Genomic DNA, 16,730 nt, shown 5'->3' on the forward strand with positions numbered 1-16,730 from the left:
CAGGAGAGGACACGTCCAATGGCTTTATGTCCACAGAGAGAGGTCTGGGGCCTGGGAAGGCACTCTGCAGGGTCCAGCCAACAAGGTAAGAGGGAATTACATACAGTAGCATAATATATAACTGTAACAATAATATATTGATTATTGTATCAATATATTATATATAATATAAGGATATTGTGATCTGAGACTAGCTATTGTACCATTTTAAAAAAAATAAATAACCAAATATGCCGATCTACAAGCTCACAATGTATCGCATTGCGACACGTTGTGAGCTTGTAGGTAGCTATTTTAGAAAAATAAATGTATGTTATTGTCACAATACAATATTATCCTCACAATATTCGGTCAAACATATAGAGATATTTAATGTTGTCCATAGGAGGGTTAATATGCTTTAAAGTACATACTTAATTGCATAGCCTATATTTACATTCCCTTTGTCCACCTTTAACATAACACATGTCTTGTAATGTCAATGATGAGTTTATGCCTGTATGTGTGATAGTGGTTGGGTTGAATTGTCTTACCTCATCATTCTTTGCTCTAAAAACGCATTCAAAGTAGAAGAAATGTCTGTATGAGGTCTGTCTCAAACATTCTAGAGATCAGTGACCATTGTACTGCACTGATTTACAGGAGGTTTGTTCTATACGTGTTATTTAGTTTTTAATCTATCAACACAAAAAACACTTGTATGCAGTTTTCTTTGTTATGGGCATTGCCTTTACTTAATAATACATACATAACCTCTTTTGAGGTCACATTGTTCCCACGGTTGTTGTGTTCTCCTCAGACAGACTAGCTGGTCAGGGTTATTTACTTAAATCCCATGAGAAGAGGTGGTATAGGGACAACATATCTACACGCTCCTTCTATGTAATTTCATTGTATTCAAAGTCAATTTCAAACTTGCTGTTGATTAGATTTTCATTTGACATATCCAAAATTAACGACATACTCAAATTCAAATACAAAAGCCTGTTTTGTTCAGACAATACATTGTGAGGTCTGGAACCTGCAATAAGAGGTGCATTGCTTAGTTGTTAAATAACAACAACTACTACTTATAGTGACTTCAATCTGATTATAATCACAGTGATTATTATGTATTATAAAATTATTATAATGTTATATTATAACTATCTATAGTAATATAATAGACATTGTATGATCCTGGTCAAAATATTATGAAGTGATAGCCTACTAAACAGATTATAATCATTCATACATTCATTTATAAGTCATTATGCAAGGCTTCATAATATGTTATGATTATTGTTATAAAGCAGTATTTATGAGAGCTTAATTTTTGTCATGCATTTTATTCAGGTGTATGTAGATGCAACTAAAGATTTTTTTTGTGATTATTCTATTACTTTCCTTATTAATTGAATAATTGAGTAGTCAAAAATAGCAGATCTAAAAGTTCAACTAAACTTGTTGTGAGCTTGTAGATTACAACAATTTCAATATATTTCAATTGTGTTGATATTTCTTTTTCCAAAATGTTTAGTCTATAATAACATGCCCAAAACATTATTAAACGATTATTATTACATTATTTTACCAAATTTTAAATGATTGATTAACTTAAAGTGTCATTGTTTTAATGTGTGTTATGGTGTGTTGTGGTGCAGGATGTCCGGTGCCAAGGTACTGCTGCTGCTCCAGAGCCTGACCCGTAGGAAACCTCTGGAGCCGGAGGGGGAGGTGTCCAACTTCAAGCGATGTCTGACCACCCTGGACCTGGTGGCTCTGGGGGTGGGCAGCACCCTGGGGGCCGGGGTGTACGTGTTGTCGGGAGAGGTGGCCCGGGTGGTGGCGGGGCCCAGCATCATCATCTCTTTCCTCGTGGCGGCCATAGCGTCCGTCTTCGCGGGGCTGTGCTACGCCGAGTTCGGAGCTCGAGTCCCCAAGACGGGCTCCGCCTACCTGTACAGCTACGTGACGGTGGGGGAGATCTGGGCCTTCATCACGGGATGGAACCTGCTGCTGTCCTATGTCATAGGTAGGGACTAGAACCTGCTGCTGTCCTATGTCATAGGTATGGACTAGAACCTGCTGCTGTCCTATGTCATAGGTAGGGACTCCTGCTGATGTCCTCCATGTCATCAGCCTGGCATGGCCAGACTAATATCACTGCGTAGATATCAGTCTGGACTCTCTGTGTGGAACCTGCATTTCCGAGGGGCAAATTCAAAAAATGCCTCTGGTGATAAACCCGCCCCACATTTGCATACTGGGCCCTGATTGGTCCGTCACAACTACAGAGGGAGAGAAATCCAATCTCTATTGAGAGGGGCCAGACCTAATCTGCCGAGGGCAATTTCTTTTTTTGCAATGGCAGATTCGTCTGGAACCAGGCTAACATGTCATAGGGAGTAGGGATCATGCATACTGCCTTGGGTGATCTCCTATACAGTATCTCACCTGGAAAACTGCAGTTTCTAATGTCTTATGCACCTAAATTCTTCCATCACTTAACCTGCGTATACTCTCTTTAGTAGTGGATCCCTGTGGCCATTTATGTCCGAGTCCAATCTCTCTCTCTCTCTCTCTCTCTCTCTCTCTCTCTCTCTCTCTCTCTCTCTCTCTCTCTCTCTCTCTCTCTCTCTCTCTCTCTCTCTCTCTCTCTCTCTCTCTCTCTCTCTCTCTCTCTCTCTCTCTCACACACACACACTGACAGACAGGAGGCCTTCGTGGCTATGAGGGGGAATGGATTGGAGGAGTACTGTGCACAATGCAGCAGGATAGAATATTGAGTCTCAGTTTCTGTCTCTCTGTCTCTCTCTCTCTCTCTGTCTGTCTCTCTGTCTCTCTCTCTCTCTCTCTCTCTGTCTCTCTCTCTCTCTCTCTCTCTCTCTCTCTCTCTCTGTCTCTCTCTCAGGGACATCCAGTGTAGCCAGGGCGTGGACAGGAACATTTGATGACCTCATTGGCAGTGTGATCGCCAACTCCCTGGGCAGAGCTGCTGCTATGGACCTACCAGGACTGGCACCTTACCCAGACTTCTTTGCAGCTGGACTCATAATGCTGCTGGCAGGCAAGTGCCACAATGTATATTCTTTTATTTATACTTCACACCTTATGGACATATAGTAATTATATAATATATAATATTATTAAAAGATAGCAGATCTACAAGCTCATAGCGCGGCACCGAGTGCCACGCTATGAGCTTGTAGATCTGCTATTTTAGAAAAATCGTGAAAATGTGCTCAAAGATTTGAGTTACAAATGTTCGCTTTAAAAATATAGATATTCAAAGATTTGCACTCATTTTCACGATTTTTCAAAAATAGCAGATCTACAAGCTTGTACTGTATATCTGAAACCAAAGAAATCTTAAAATGACACAGATGCCTTCCCGGTCTTAATGGATTAATGATTCAAAAGGTGAACACGTTTCAGGGTCTAATTTAGTACAGCATCCGTCCTGAATTGTCTTGGGTAGATGAGGTTGTATTGTATTATGCTATAACAATTTTTCCTGTGCTTTCTCCCTGTAGGCATTCTTGCTTTCGGCGTAAAAGAGTCTGCCATCGTAAATAAGGTTTTCACAGTGATAAATGTGGTGGTGTTGCTGTTTGTTATCATCTCTGGTTTCATAAAGGGAGACATTGACAACTGGTACATCAGCATGGACTCTATCCTGAATGGATCATTATTATATGAGTATGAACTCTTCCTGTTTCTGTACATATACATAAACATATTTATAAAGCATACCTCAGAGTGTTAATTTAACTCTGAGAGTGTAAGAATTTGTCAGTGGTGGAAAGCAACATTACTTAAGTACTGTACTTAAATACAATTTTGAGGTATTTGTACTTGACTTGAGTATTTCCAATTTCCAATACTTTTACTTCTACTCCACTATATCTCATCCAGAGGCAAATATTGTACTTTTACTTCACTACAATGATTTGAAAACTTAAGTTTCTAGTTACTTTGAAGATTTTGATTAATATTACAAAACATACGTTAACCATATATAAATAGCCGATCTACAAGCTCACAATGCGTCGCAATGCGTCGCAATCTACAAGCATTGTGAGCTTGTACATCTGCTATTTTCAAAAGATATTTATACATTTGAAAACCTGAAATGGGACATTCTGCATGATTTTACTTTTGGTACTTTAAGTATATTTTGATGCCAATACCTTTGTACTTTTACTCAAGTACATTTTTAATTGCGGACTTTTACTTGTAACATTCTATATTGCAGTATTAATACTTTTACTTAAGTAAAAAAATAAATTGTACTTTTTACACCACTGGAATTTGTCCAAGGGGTAAATCTTCAAACTTAGAGTTAAATGAACACTTTGCCCTTCATGTAACTATTTAACTGATTCTATTTTAGAAACCAAACCTATCTGAATGAGACCACTGACTACAGTAACGCCGGTGAGGGTGGGTTCTTTCCTTTTGGAATTGAAGGAACGTTGGCGGGTGCAGCCACATGCTTTTACGCTTTCGTTGGATTTGACTGCATTGCCACAACAGGTAAATGACATGTGTCGCTATGTTATCATAGCTTTGATTCCTGGGCCTTTTGCCCCATTGAAAAGCTTTTTTTTGCTTTTTTATAATGCATCCTAATGTCATTGTATAATTGTGTTTCCCTCCTTCCTTGTTCTGTGTAAAGCACATTCAATTAAATATAAATTAAGCATAAAAGAATCCCATGCTTTGTCTTCTAGAAGAAAAAGAAACTCAATCAAAGACAGCAGCAAACAGAAATGTCTTTAGTCGTGTTTTTAATAGAAATAAGAGTGGCAGCAGACCTGCAATTTACTGGGAGTTTGTTCCAGATATGTGGTGCATAAAAACTAAATGTTGCTTCCCCGCAATTATTTATTTATGGTTTTAGGGACAGACAGCAAACCTTTTCCAGATGACTTGAGAGATCTGGATGGTTCAAGATATCGCACAAGATCAGAAATGTATTTTGCCCCTAAACCATTCAAATCCACAATCTACCGATGTATCACACATGAACATAGCAGCGACAGTTAAGGGTCCAGCGCAGTGGCTCTCAACCAGTGGTCCGGGGACCACCAGTGGTCCTTGAGGGGGTTCCAGGTGGTCCCCAGCTAAATGATGGAGAGTTGGTAACCAAATGGACCCTTATAGATATTTAACTCTTGAGAGTGTAAAATTAAACCCAAGGGCTGACCCCGCTGTTTTGGTCCGGCAAAAAGAAGTGCCTAAATTACATAACAAAAGAATAACATTTTCCTACATGCTCCCGTGCTACAGTACATGTTCACACGACACCAAACAATGGAGATGTATGCGTGTTTAGATGAGTACTCTCCAGTTTGTGTCACTTTAAACACCTTCCTCACCATGTGTATTTAATGTAAAGCTAAACAGGAAACTGCTGAGGAGACAAACTGTTGCAAACACTACTAACCTACAACAATGGCTTTGTGTTGTGGTGATGATCTACAATGTGTTTACTCTTTAGGAGAGGAAGTGAAGAACCCTCAGAAGTCCATCCCTCTGGGGATCGTGGCCTCCCTGCTCATCTGCTTCCTGGCTTATTTTGGCGTGTCTGCCGCCCTGACCCTCATGCAGCCGTACTATTTGCTCAGCGCCCACAGCCCGCTGCCCGTGGCCTTTTCCTACATCGGCTGGGGCCCTGCAAAATACGCCGTGGCCGTGGGATCGCTCTGTGCACTGTCAACAAGGTACGAGATGTTTATGTAACAGGTGTGTGAGATTCAGCCGAGCTCCGACTTTATAGTGACACCTTCACATGGTTTCCGGTGTATACTCCTAAAAATTCCCTCGCCATAGTCTCTCCAGACAGACTGTTGACACACACAACTTTCAAATGCTTTTGCCTAACAGTCCAGTACACCTGAAACGCTGAGAGTAGAACATAAAGCAGATGTCCCGCCTCCCCCTCAATCACTATCAAATTAGTTGAAACCTATGTAGCCAGCCGCTTAGCAGAAATAGAAATTCAAAAACAGAATTAAAAAAATATTTTTCAACGTATATTTTCATGAACGGAAAATAAAAACAGATGACATCTTCCTGTCACAACTTTTGTGAGGCGCAGTTACAGACCAGTGTTGCCAGGTCTGCTTATTATTAGCGACTTTGGGCTTGTTTTTCTGTAAAGTTGCTTGTAAATACTGGTGGTTGCTGTTTTTTTTTGGGCTTATTTCTAAAGTGTAGTTGCTTATTTGGGCTTGCTTCCTAAATGTTGTTTAAACCAGTGGTTCTCAAACAAGGACCCCCAAATTAGTATCTATTTGTCCAAGGACCCCCCATCTAAACATATTTTGTGCCAGGGACCTCCGTACCAGATTTGTGTTTTTAAAATGTTTGAACATAATGTGGCAACACGGTTACAGACTCTGTAGCATTTGAAGATTGTGGAAGAGTTGTCTTAAGCTGAATTCCAATACAAATATTTCTGCTTCCTCAGTCATCTGTCCTCCAGCATAGCGGTGTTAAGGTGAAATTGGTGACCTGCCGAAATATGTGACAATCGTGTAAAAGACATCACATAACGTCAGTGTCCGAACATAAATCATTGCGGTTTGTTTATGAGCAGAGTTCAACCTAACATTTAGGTCATGACCTCCATGTAAGTTATGTGAAGTCCACAAGATGATTCCGGCAGGTCACCAATTTCACCGTTACACCGCCATGCTGGAGGACAGAGGACAGAGGAAGCGAGGAGGCAGACATTTGAGTATTGGTATTTGGCTTTAGAGACTATACTGTACCATTGCAACATCTCGGTAACAGTGTGTATTTTGTATGTTTCCCATATAGCCTCTTGGGGGCGATGTTTCCCATGCCTCGTGTGCTCTTCGCCATGGCGAGGGATGGACTTCTCTTCAAGCCTCTCAGTCAAATGAGTGACAGACAGAGTCCTGTCATTGCTACTCTGGTTTCTGGGGTCGTAGCAGGTGAAACAGTCACTTCATGTTTTAGTGGAGTGGTTCTTGAACATTTTTATATCAAGGACCCCCAAATGTATATGTATTTTGGCCGCGGACCCCCATTTGAAAGTATTTTGTGCCGTGGGACCCCTATATGTCAACATTTGCAGCTATCATGTGTTAATGCTGTGTACTGTATTCTGTGTTCCTCCAGCTATCATGTGTTAATGCTGTGTACTGTATTCTGTGTTCCTCCAGCTATCATGGCTCTACTGTTTGACCTGAAGGCACTAGTCGACATGATGTCCATTGGAACTCTCTTTGCCTATACTCTTGTTGCAATATGCATCCTGATACTGAGGTACACTTCTTGGAAAATATATTTTTTTAGTTATTGTGATATTCATGTGTGATTTTTGTAGTATGCCATTGGCTCAAATGTTTTCAACATGATTCAATATAGGCGTACATGTTTTCTTTATACAAAGCAGTAGAAGTAGTGTACTAGTAAAATACATAACCTTTCATAGAGGCTATAGCCATCTGTGTGTGTGTGTGTGTGTGTGTGTGTGTGTGTGTGTGTGTGTGTGTGTGTGTGTGTGTGTGTGTGTGTGTGTGTGTGTGTGTGTGTGTGTGTGTGTGTGTGTGTGTGTGTGTGTGTGTGTGTGTGTGTGTGTGTGTGTGTGTGTGTGTCACACACACAATGGAAGTCAAATGGGTCTCTGATCGGGCTGAAACATTGACCAAATATGGAGTCATCGTACATCATAAATATGTTACAGATGACTGATGTCACAGGCTGGCCACATGAAGTCTGAGATCCACTTTTACAGAGATCCACTTATATACACCTGTATACTTGAGTTTAACTTGATGTGTCCTTTACCTAATCCATCCGATGGATGAATATCTACTGTCTTTACAGGTACGAAGCTGATCTAAGTGAAGACTCAAGCTTCAGCAAACCAGAATCGTTCACTGTGACCGGGGCCATGTTTCCTCCATCACAACCCACCGTTCGAACCTCGAGCAACGTGACAATGCTTGCAGTTATAATGAGTAGGAGATCTTCTTAACAACCCCATATATTGTATCCTGTGCAGTATATCTACACCTAATGGAGACTAAGCACTAACCATTAGGACTGTCACCATTACAGCATTTAAGTAGACGATTAATTGTCTACATTTTCTAACATTTTCCAAAAATAGCAGAAAAAGCTATATTTGGAAAATGTTTGAAAATGTATGAACATTTTTCAACATAGATGATTACGCAAAATAGTTGTGATTATCTCAAGTAATTGTGATTAGGCGATTATGTAATAATAATTGTGACAGGCCTACTACTAACCACACTCATCTATCTGTGTACCGTCCCCAGTCCTGTTAACTGTGCTCCTGAGCCTCTTCATCAGCCAGGCTGCAGCCTCTCTGCAGAGGCAGGAATGGTGGAGCGTTCTGAGTGTCACTGTGCTCACACTGCTGCTGGTCCTCACTGCCCTGGTCATATGGAGACAACCACAGAGCACAGCCAAGGCTGCCTTCATGGTATGTGTTAATGACACAACAAATACATCACTGACAGTGTTTAAAGTCACCATACCAACTTTGATGAGGACTAAGAAAAATGTACTATATCAACATTTTGACTTTTATTCCTGCAGGTTCCCTTGGTCCCCTTGCTTCCCATATTCAGCACTTTTGTAAACATCTATCTAATGGTTCAACTGGGATCAGACACGTGGATCCGCTATTCCATTTGGATGACAGTTGGTATGGAAAGACAATTATTATTATGATTATTATTATTGTTATGATTATAATCATGAACGATCAATTAAATATGCAGAAGAATATCATCTCTGTCGGGTGGAAACCTCATATCTCCTGTGTCCAAAACTGTTACTTTTCAGGATTCTAATTCAAAAGTAGCATTTTGATGCTTTTGTGTGACGCTGTAGTATGATCAAGTAGGGCGTTAATTCACGAAAAAACACAAAAAGATAGAATGATGGAGATGAGAGGTTTCTCTGCCTGACAGCGATATATCAAATAATAACACGTAACTTTTCTTTTCTTACAGGTATACTCATCTACTTCTGTTACGGTATCCAGCACAGTGTGCAAAAGCAAAGGATGCAGAATGCACACAATCAAGTCCATGTTCACAGCATCAACGCAAATATGGAGCCAAAATTTGACATGCCTGACATGTGATACCTTTCACCACCACTAGTTCAGACGTGGGTTGCATACATCAGTGGTTCTCAAACTTTTTTTCATGTCAGTCAAGGACTTCCAAAATGATATGGAGGCAGCCTATTTACTTAGCCGCGGACCCCCATCTTAAAATATTTTGTTCCAGGGACCCAACAGAAGCAAAGATTTTAGTTGAACAAAAATATACATATTCAAATATTTGCACAAATCTTTCACGATTTTTCAAAAACAGCAGATCTACAAGCTTGTAGCGCGACACTCTGTGCCAAGCTATGAGCTTGTAGATCTGCTATTTTTGAATAGCCCAAAGTATAACATATGGTTAAAGTGGTTGAAATGATTGTGACGCTGTATTAACACATTTAGCTGGGGACCAGCTGTCAAATATTGAGAGAGGCAAACATTGTGAAAATAGCCAATCTACAAGCTCACAACGCCTCACAGTGCGAGGCGTTGTGAGCTTGTAGATCGGCTATTTTCATAATATTTATCTGTGGAACCAAGTCAAACTAAATGTAACGCCTACATTTCCAAGTGCTTGTCCCCAGTTCAAATTATGGAGGGGTCCCTGGGGGTGGGGGGGATCCCAGTTCAAATCATTTTGGGGGTCGCAGCCTGAAAAGTTTGGGAACCCTTGCTATATGTGTTGCTATTCTATTGCTGCGCCTCATGTATATATATGTATATCTGTTAATCTGCTGCTATTTTACTCTACTCATATCGGGAATATCGGGAATAACTGACCTGTTTTCCTTGTTTTTTCTTTCACTCTCTGCTTCTTCCCTTTACTGACAAACACAAAGAGAGCTTTTACCAAACAAGTATTCAATTTCACCCACGTTTTTACACCTGTAAACCTGTGATGTGACAATAAAATTGAAGATGAGTAAGTTGAAGTGGAGGATTGCATTACTCCTGACCACAAGACAGAGGATTTAACTACAGTATATGATCATATATTTTTATTACGTTCACAAATGTACTTTGTAAATTAATTTCAGTTCATTATGAACTCTCCCTGTACAATAACGAATTGCATTGTTACAATGGTTCATTCATTCATACAGGGGGGGGACATTGGGAGGTGAAGCGGCGAACAGTCGATGCCAGCGTCCTCACTTTTCCCACATTCACACACCAATGGTGCCAAGCTAGCGCCGACCAATGCATTGGAGGCAATGTAGGGTTCAGTGTCTTGCCCAAGGACACTTCGACACTAACTCTGGCGGAGCCCGGGATCAAACTGGGAACCTCGCGGTTCTCATCCGGCCGATTTTACTGGCCACTCTACGCCTGTGCCACTACCGCCCTACAAGATCAAGTTCCAACCGGTTTCACATGAATACTTCTTCAAGTCGTGTCCAGTTTGGACAATAAGAAACAGTAGGCTAGTGTGCATTGGGATGTCTGCGGACACAAACTATATACTGTAAGCTGCCATTTTGAACTGTGTACACACACACATATTAAGTTGCATGTCTTGTTGTATGAGATTGCACAGCCTGTTAAGAAACCTTGTTAAAGGACTATCTTTGTGATCTCTTTTATAGTGATGAATACAGACATTTTAAAAGGGACCAGATCAGTGCCTGGTCAGACAGGACCCAGCAGATGAGGCGACACGAGAAGCATTGTGACATGATCTCATCTCTTTCTCGCTTTCTCTCAAACTATATTTTCAGAGAGAAAGGCATTTGGACGCTTTTGTAGTCAAACCTCTCAGCTGAATGGAGGCTGAGGGAAAACGCGAAAGACGGCAGAAATCTCCTATTCCTCTTCCTTCTCTACCACTTGATATTGAGCCTGGTGGTCATCTTCTCCACAGCACGGTACCGGGTGTGCAGCAGCGCTCTGGCCTTCTCCTCCCCTACACTCTGAAGCCATGAGCGGTAGAGCTCTGCCACGCGCGTGTCCTCCTCTGGCACCAGGGGGCGCTCTGCCCGGTATAGTCGCTCCACTTCCTGGATCAGGTCCTTGCCATTCTGATCAGGCAACGGCTTCACCTGTCCACCGCCATTCACGCAGCCCGAGGGACACGCCATGACCTCCACAAAATGATAGGGTGACTTGCCCCTCTTCAGCTTCAGAACCAGGTTCTGAATGTTCCGGAATCCATAGGCGGCTGCGAAGCGCAGCACAACCTCTCCGTCCTTCTCCAGGGTCACCTCCTGGAAGTCTTTGTTTTTCATCGTCTTGTACGCGAGCTCCTTGACCTCCACTCCAAACAGCTGCTTGGCCGCGTGGGTGAAGACGTGGTGGAGGTAGCCGCCCGAGCTGCTCCCCGCGTGGCTCAGCAAGTCCTCCCCGCACACGCCGCTGAACGTTTCATCGAGTGGCGCCGGCTCCACGTCGATAAGAGATGTTTTCTTCTCCTCCAGCAACTTAAGCACCTCGCCTGTGGTGATGACACAGTCCACCTCGCGGGTCTCTCCTTCCTTCAGGTAGAAGTCTGGCCTGGAGGCCTCCAGTTTCTTGTCGTAGCAGGGCATCACCGTCACGTGGTAGATCTTACTCGGATTCAACCCCTGTTGTGCCGCGAAATAGCCTTTAACCAGTGAGCCCATCATCTGCTGCGGGGAGCGGGTGGAGCTCATATACGGAAGGATGAAGTCGCCGTGGGTCTTCTCGGCGTAGCACACCCAACCTGGACAGGCGGACGTCAACATGGGCAGGGCCTTTTTGTCCTCGTCCTTCTTCCGGAAGCGCCGCATGAACTCCCTCTGGCTCTCCAGCAGGCTGAACGTCCTGCTGAAGCCGGTGTCGAACACGTGGTGAACGCCCAGGCCTTTGAGGAAGGACGCGAGCCTCCTGCCCGTCTCGCTGCTGCTCAGGCCGTAGTGTGCGGCCAGGGAGGCCCTGGACTGTGGAGACAGAGACACCACCACCACCGTCTGATCTGTGGCGTTGGCCAGCGTGTTGTTGTTGAGCAGCACCCGCAGGATCTCCTCGTGGCTCTGCTGGGCGATGAGGACGCTCTCGGCGGAGGTGACACAGCCGCTGCAGGCCAGGCAGTCGTTCAGCGTGATCTTTGCTTTCTCCAGCTTCTGCTTTGTGCCGTCCTGTTCAACTTGGAAATAGTTGCCACCTTCTATCTGGATTCTGGCCAGAGATCTGCCGGGTTTCCTCTCTAGTTTAACGGGTTTAACGCATTCCTGAGAGGGGGTTATGAAATCGTTGAGGTCGGTCAATTGCAGCACGCTGCTGAAGTGGGAAGCCATGTTCAGTACAGCCATACAGTGTTATGTAATGTTTGTTTACCACCTTGTGTTGTGAAACCTAACAGTCTGATGAAACCACTAAAACCAGACACAGTCTCAACCGTCAATGGTTGAGGCACCTGGACCATCTCTGCAGTGCCCTATGCGAAAAAGGAACTTTGTGAAGAATTAAGTGATGTTGCGCCACTGCCACTTATACAGGTACAGTGACATAAACGGGCGAGTTGGGCACTCTCCATATATGGGCAAGTGTTTCAACCAATCAGCTTGGGAGAATACCTCTCCCAAGTTGATTGGTCTCAAGTAGACGCATTAAAAATTCAGACTCCTGACTCACCTGGATACTTGACTGTCTGCAGCCAAATTGAGTCTGCCTGCACGCACGCACGTGCACACACATACACATACACACACACACACACACACACACACACACACACACACACAATAGAGAGTGCAAAGTATGATGTGTTTTGTCTTAAGATTCCCCGCTGCATTCTGTTGCTATAATTCTACAGGTTATGCTGTAAATTATGTTGGTGTTTTAAAATGTTGTTCCATTTGCCTCTTTTTTTACACTTTGAGGACCTGCCCCTCTAATGGTCTCTGCTCGACCCTGTTATGATGATACCCGGAAGTCTGCAAATGTGCAAAACAATACTCTTATGTTATGAAATTTTAGAGGTGTTTGAGGCCGATTGAACATCACAGAGCTTGTTGTTATTAAGTGAGACTGTTGTGATGTTATGGACCTCCGGAACCAGTGCTGTAGATTAACTATCAATCATTTAGCTGGGGACCATGGGGGCCCCCAGACCCATCTGGTCTAAAGGTTGCTACTAACTATTCTGTCAAGGCACGGTTCATGAACTGTTTTCTTTGTTTCACTAATATAAACATGTCCTAGACTGCCATTACACTATCTAATAGTTCATTCATTTACCGGTTGCAAATGAAGGCATTCATTTTGCCATTCAAGTTATTATTGACAGTCCATTAAAAAGGTTTTTTGTTTATATATGGCATTCTAGCATTTCAGTTTTGGGAAATTAATCATATAACAACCTATAGAGCTTTCAGGTGTGATGTTGTTGTTGCCTTTGATGAATCACTTTTACATTTGGCAGGCTTGACGTTTGAAAGTGCATCATGCTCTCTTCAGAATAAGTAACTGTAAGGTTCATATCAATGCATTGAAGGTTTGTATTTCCAGAAATAGTAAACCTGTGAAAACAAGACAGCTATAGGGTCTCAGCGTGGCTCCCATGCAGACTTCATGTGTTTGCCCAAATTGAACACAAATTAAAACAAAATCCAATATTTGAAAACATATAGTTGCTGTCAGGCAGAAACCTCTTTTTCATATATTAGAGCCCTACTACTTGATCATACTACAGCGTCACACAAAAGCATAGCAGATCCACAAGCTCGGAAGTTTTTAAGCTTTTAGATCTGCTGCTTTTGCTACTTTTTGAATTTGAATCCTAAAAAAAGGTAAGTCTTGGACATACAGATGAGGTTTCCACCCGACAGAGACGAAAAGCATGTGTGAAGGAATATGTGTTGAGGTACTTCATTCATTGGCCAACTGGCAGACAGTGTGCTCAAGAAATGTGGGTCTGATCGGTTGAGCAGTGTGTGAGATTTAACAGACCCTCCTCTAGGCGGCTCGCCTCCTAGAGGCACGCCGTAGATATATATATTATGGTGGTTTCATGCCTCAGCCAACCAGTTGCAGTTTACATGCACGTAGGGACTTTGAAGGAATTTGACACTGGAGGCCACTATCTCCCAAGGGTTATAGAGTTATTTTTTCTATTGAAAATACCATAGGATCATCTTAAATTGCGTCATATAAGAACTGATTCAAAAATAAACAAATCAGCCCAGCGATTTTACTTACATGGATCAATGAAGAATCAACTGACGGTGAAAAATGACTAATTTATCCAAACACAGACGTTATCAAATATAACTTGATATCATAAACACAAAGTCACACACCTGACAGAATCGCGGGCCGATTTCATTCTTTTTGGAACACAGTTCTTGACACGATCTACGATTTCCCTATGGTATTATCACTAAAGAAAAGAATATGTCCGTGTGTGGACGTGTGCTAAGTACTGGGAGCTGATGGTAGGTGCCGCTCTCCCTCTCCACCTCAACAACCCATCTCCCAGGGGTCTAGTGCATTGAAAAGGGAATAGAGACACCCTCATAATGCCTCTGGCTGTGGCTGCCGCTGGCATAGGCATAAAAATGCTAAAGAATCACAAAAAACACAAACAAAAAAACACTAAAACAAAAGATGCATGAGCTTGTTATTCATTCCCCTGGCATACGGTATATGACATAAGTCATCTTCAAACTAGGGCAAGTTTTTTCCCCAATTCCAGCTACATTGACTTCCATTATAACATTAAAGTTAAAGGAGTAGTTCACCCAAAAAAAGTACTTATTTTGAAGCCTTTAATTCATGGAAATTTGCTTTTGTCGCATTCCTGAGACAATAATCTGATGACTGGGTGGCTGCTCAGTGGGAGACTCCTATAGAGGACTAGCTCCTACAAAAAAAAGTGGTCACCACCATTCTTGCCTTGGTCTAGAAACCTAAAGGCGAGTGTATTCAAACGAGTCTCTTGCACGCGATGCATATATTATGCAGACCCACATGGACATCACACCACGGCTTCCTCTTCGCGACGGGGGCGTCGACCAGACCTTCGAACATGAACAATAGGATCTCTAACGATAACGTCCCGGGTGGGAGATTTCTCCGGGATGGGAGATGCACTTCTACTATAGATACTCGCATTGTCTCGTGAAACGGGCCTGGGTGACCTCTCTCGTGGCACCTCTCGTTGCGCACTATCTGTATGTCTGTCAGATACCATGGATTTCACATTCATAATTGCCCCAGATACCGTGTACTCGATCTTCTCTATCTTCTCTTGAAGGAGGCCGATCTGCTTTTCAATCTTCTTCCACATGCAAAATGTCGCCGTCATCACGCCGACACCGATGGCGAACATTAACTGAATGATTATCATCATCAGGACAGTTTCGTCTCTTTGGAATCCACTGCGAGTCGACTTGTAGATATGATTCCGCTGGCCGTTTTAGCCGAGCCTATATACACACTCGCTCTCTTACGCAAAGGTCTACGTCACACAGACAGAAAGAAGTGCTGTGATTGGACAGTTTTCAGACATACCGTACACATATGGGCAGAGTATCGTGTCGTAACTGTCTCTTTCAACGAGTTGGGCCGAGTCACCTGTGACTTCACCTGTTGTTTTGAGGAGTTCCGATAACAAACTGTCATTACACCTTGGTAAAACAGAATCCTGAAGCCCATGACCCACCCAATTCCAACACACTTTGCTAGGTTATGATGGCTCAGGGTAGAAGACAGGGTTAAGCAAATACAAATGGGATTGGTATTTAAGATAGCAGTGATGATAGCAGTTGTGTGCTGTGAGCTTGTAGATCTGCTATTTTTGAAAAGCCAAAATGGATTAAGTGGTTAAAATGATTGTGATGCTGCATTAACTGCTTTTGCCCTGGAATGCCCCCAAGGACCCCTGGGGGTCCCCAAATCACTCTTTACCAGCACCACTGGCCTATACCACACAAGCAAATGACACAAGCAACTGCAGTGTCTTGTATACACACACACACACACACACACACACACACACACACACACACACACACACACACACACACACACACACACACACACACACACACACACACACACACACACCACCACTTGTTCACATCACACACACACATCCTGCCTTGACAATGAGTCGGCTGAAACCTGTTTCCCTAATGTCTAGCCAAATTATACAGAATCTATGCCTGCTGCGATGAACAGAAACTACATGAAACTACACAGAAACTACATGAAACATACAGGTGGCTGCAATTCGAAATTGGCCCTTGTAAAAGTCAAAACCAGCGCTTTGATTCTCAGATATTAACTCTGAGAAGGTGTTTTTTAGTTTAACAACAAACCTCGCATAGGGAGACAGAAATGAATTGTATTTATTATTGTTCAATTCCCAGTCTGTTACAACTCTGGTTCTCAAAGTGGGGTCCAGGGACTCTCTGGGTTCCTTTTAAGACAGTGGTTCTCAAACTTTTTCATGTCAAGGACCCCCAAATTGACACTTATTAGCCTGTGGACCCCCCATTTGAAAAGATAAGCCAGGGACCCCCATAAGAGAAGATTTTTACGGCTCTAGCAGTGATTCTCAACCATTTTAATTTCAAGGACCCCCAGTTTGACATCCATTAGGGCTACGGACCCCCATTTAGTGGCATTTCTATCTCTGGGACTCCAATTTATATTGTAAAAT

The 16,730-nt window shown here is 42.7% G+C and overlaps 2 protein-coding genes across 2 annotated transcripts; one reads left to right on the forward strand and one right to left on the reverse strand.

Annotated features, from left to right (window-relative positions):
• Window positions 1-1,644: 1,644 nt before the first annotated feature.
• On the forward strand, window positions 1,645-9,139 carry LOC311057403 (cationic amino acid transporter 2; the record flags this gene model as incomplete). Its single annotated transcript, XM_084074362.1, has 11 exons — window positions 1,645-2,014; window positions 2,894-3,049; window positions 3,516-3,681; window positions 4,376-4,518; window positions 5,486-5,708; window positions 6,811-6,947; window positions 7,179-7,281; window positions 7,846-7,979; window positions 8,304-8,470; window positions 8,587-8,695; window positions 9,006-9,139. 11 exons carry the CDS (start codon window positions 1,645-1,647, stop codon window positions 9,137-9,139), a joined length of 1,842 nt encoding a protein of 613 aa, XP_083930488.1.
• Window positions 9,140-10,926: 1,787 nt separating this feature from the next.
• On the reverse strand, window positions 10,927-12,360 carry LOC311057752 (cytosolic Fe-S cluster assembly factor narfl-like; the record flags this gene model as incomplete). Its single annotated transcript, XM_084074803.1, has 1 exon — window positions 10,927-12,360. The coding sequence occupies one exon, from the start codon at window positions 12,358-12,360 to the stop codon at window positions 10,927-10,929; it is 1,434 nt and encodes a 477-aa protein (XP_083930929.1).
• Window positions 12,361-16,730: the final 4,370 nt, after the last annotated feature.

This window comes from Gymnoscopelus microlampas, assembly GCF_963454915.1.
Source record: "Gymnoscopelus microlampas genome assembly, chromosome: 12".
In the NCBI taxonomy this organism is placed as follows: Eukaryota; Metazoa; Chordata; class Actinopteri; order Myctophiformes; family Myctophidae; genus Gymnoscopelus; species Gymnoscopelus microlampas.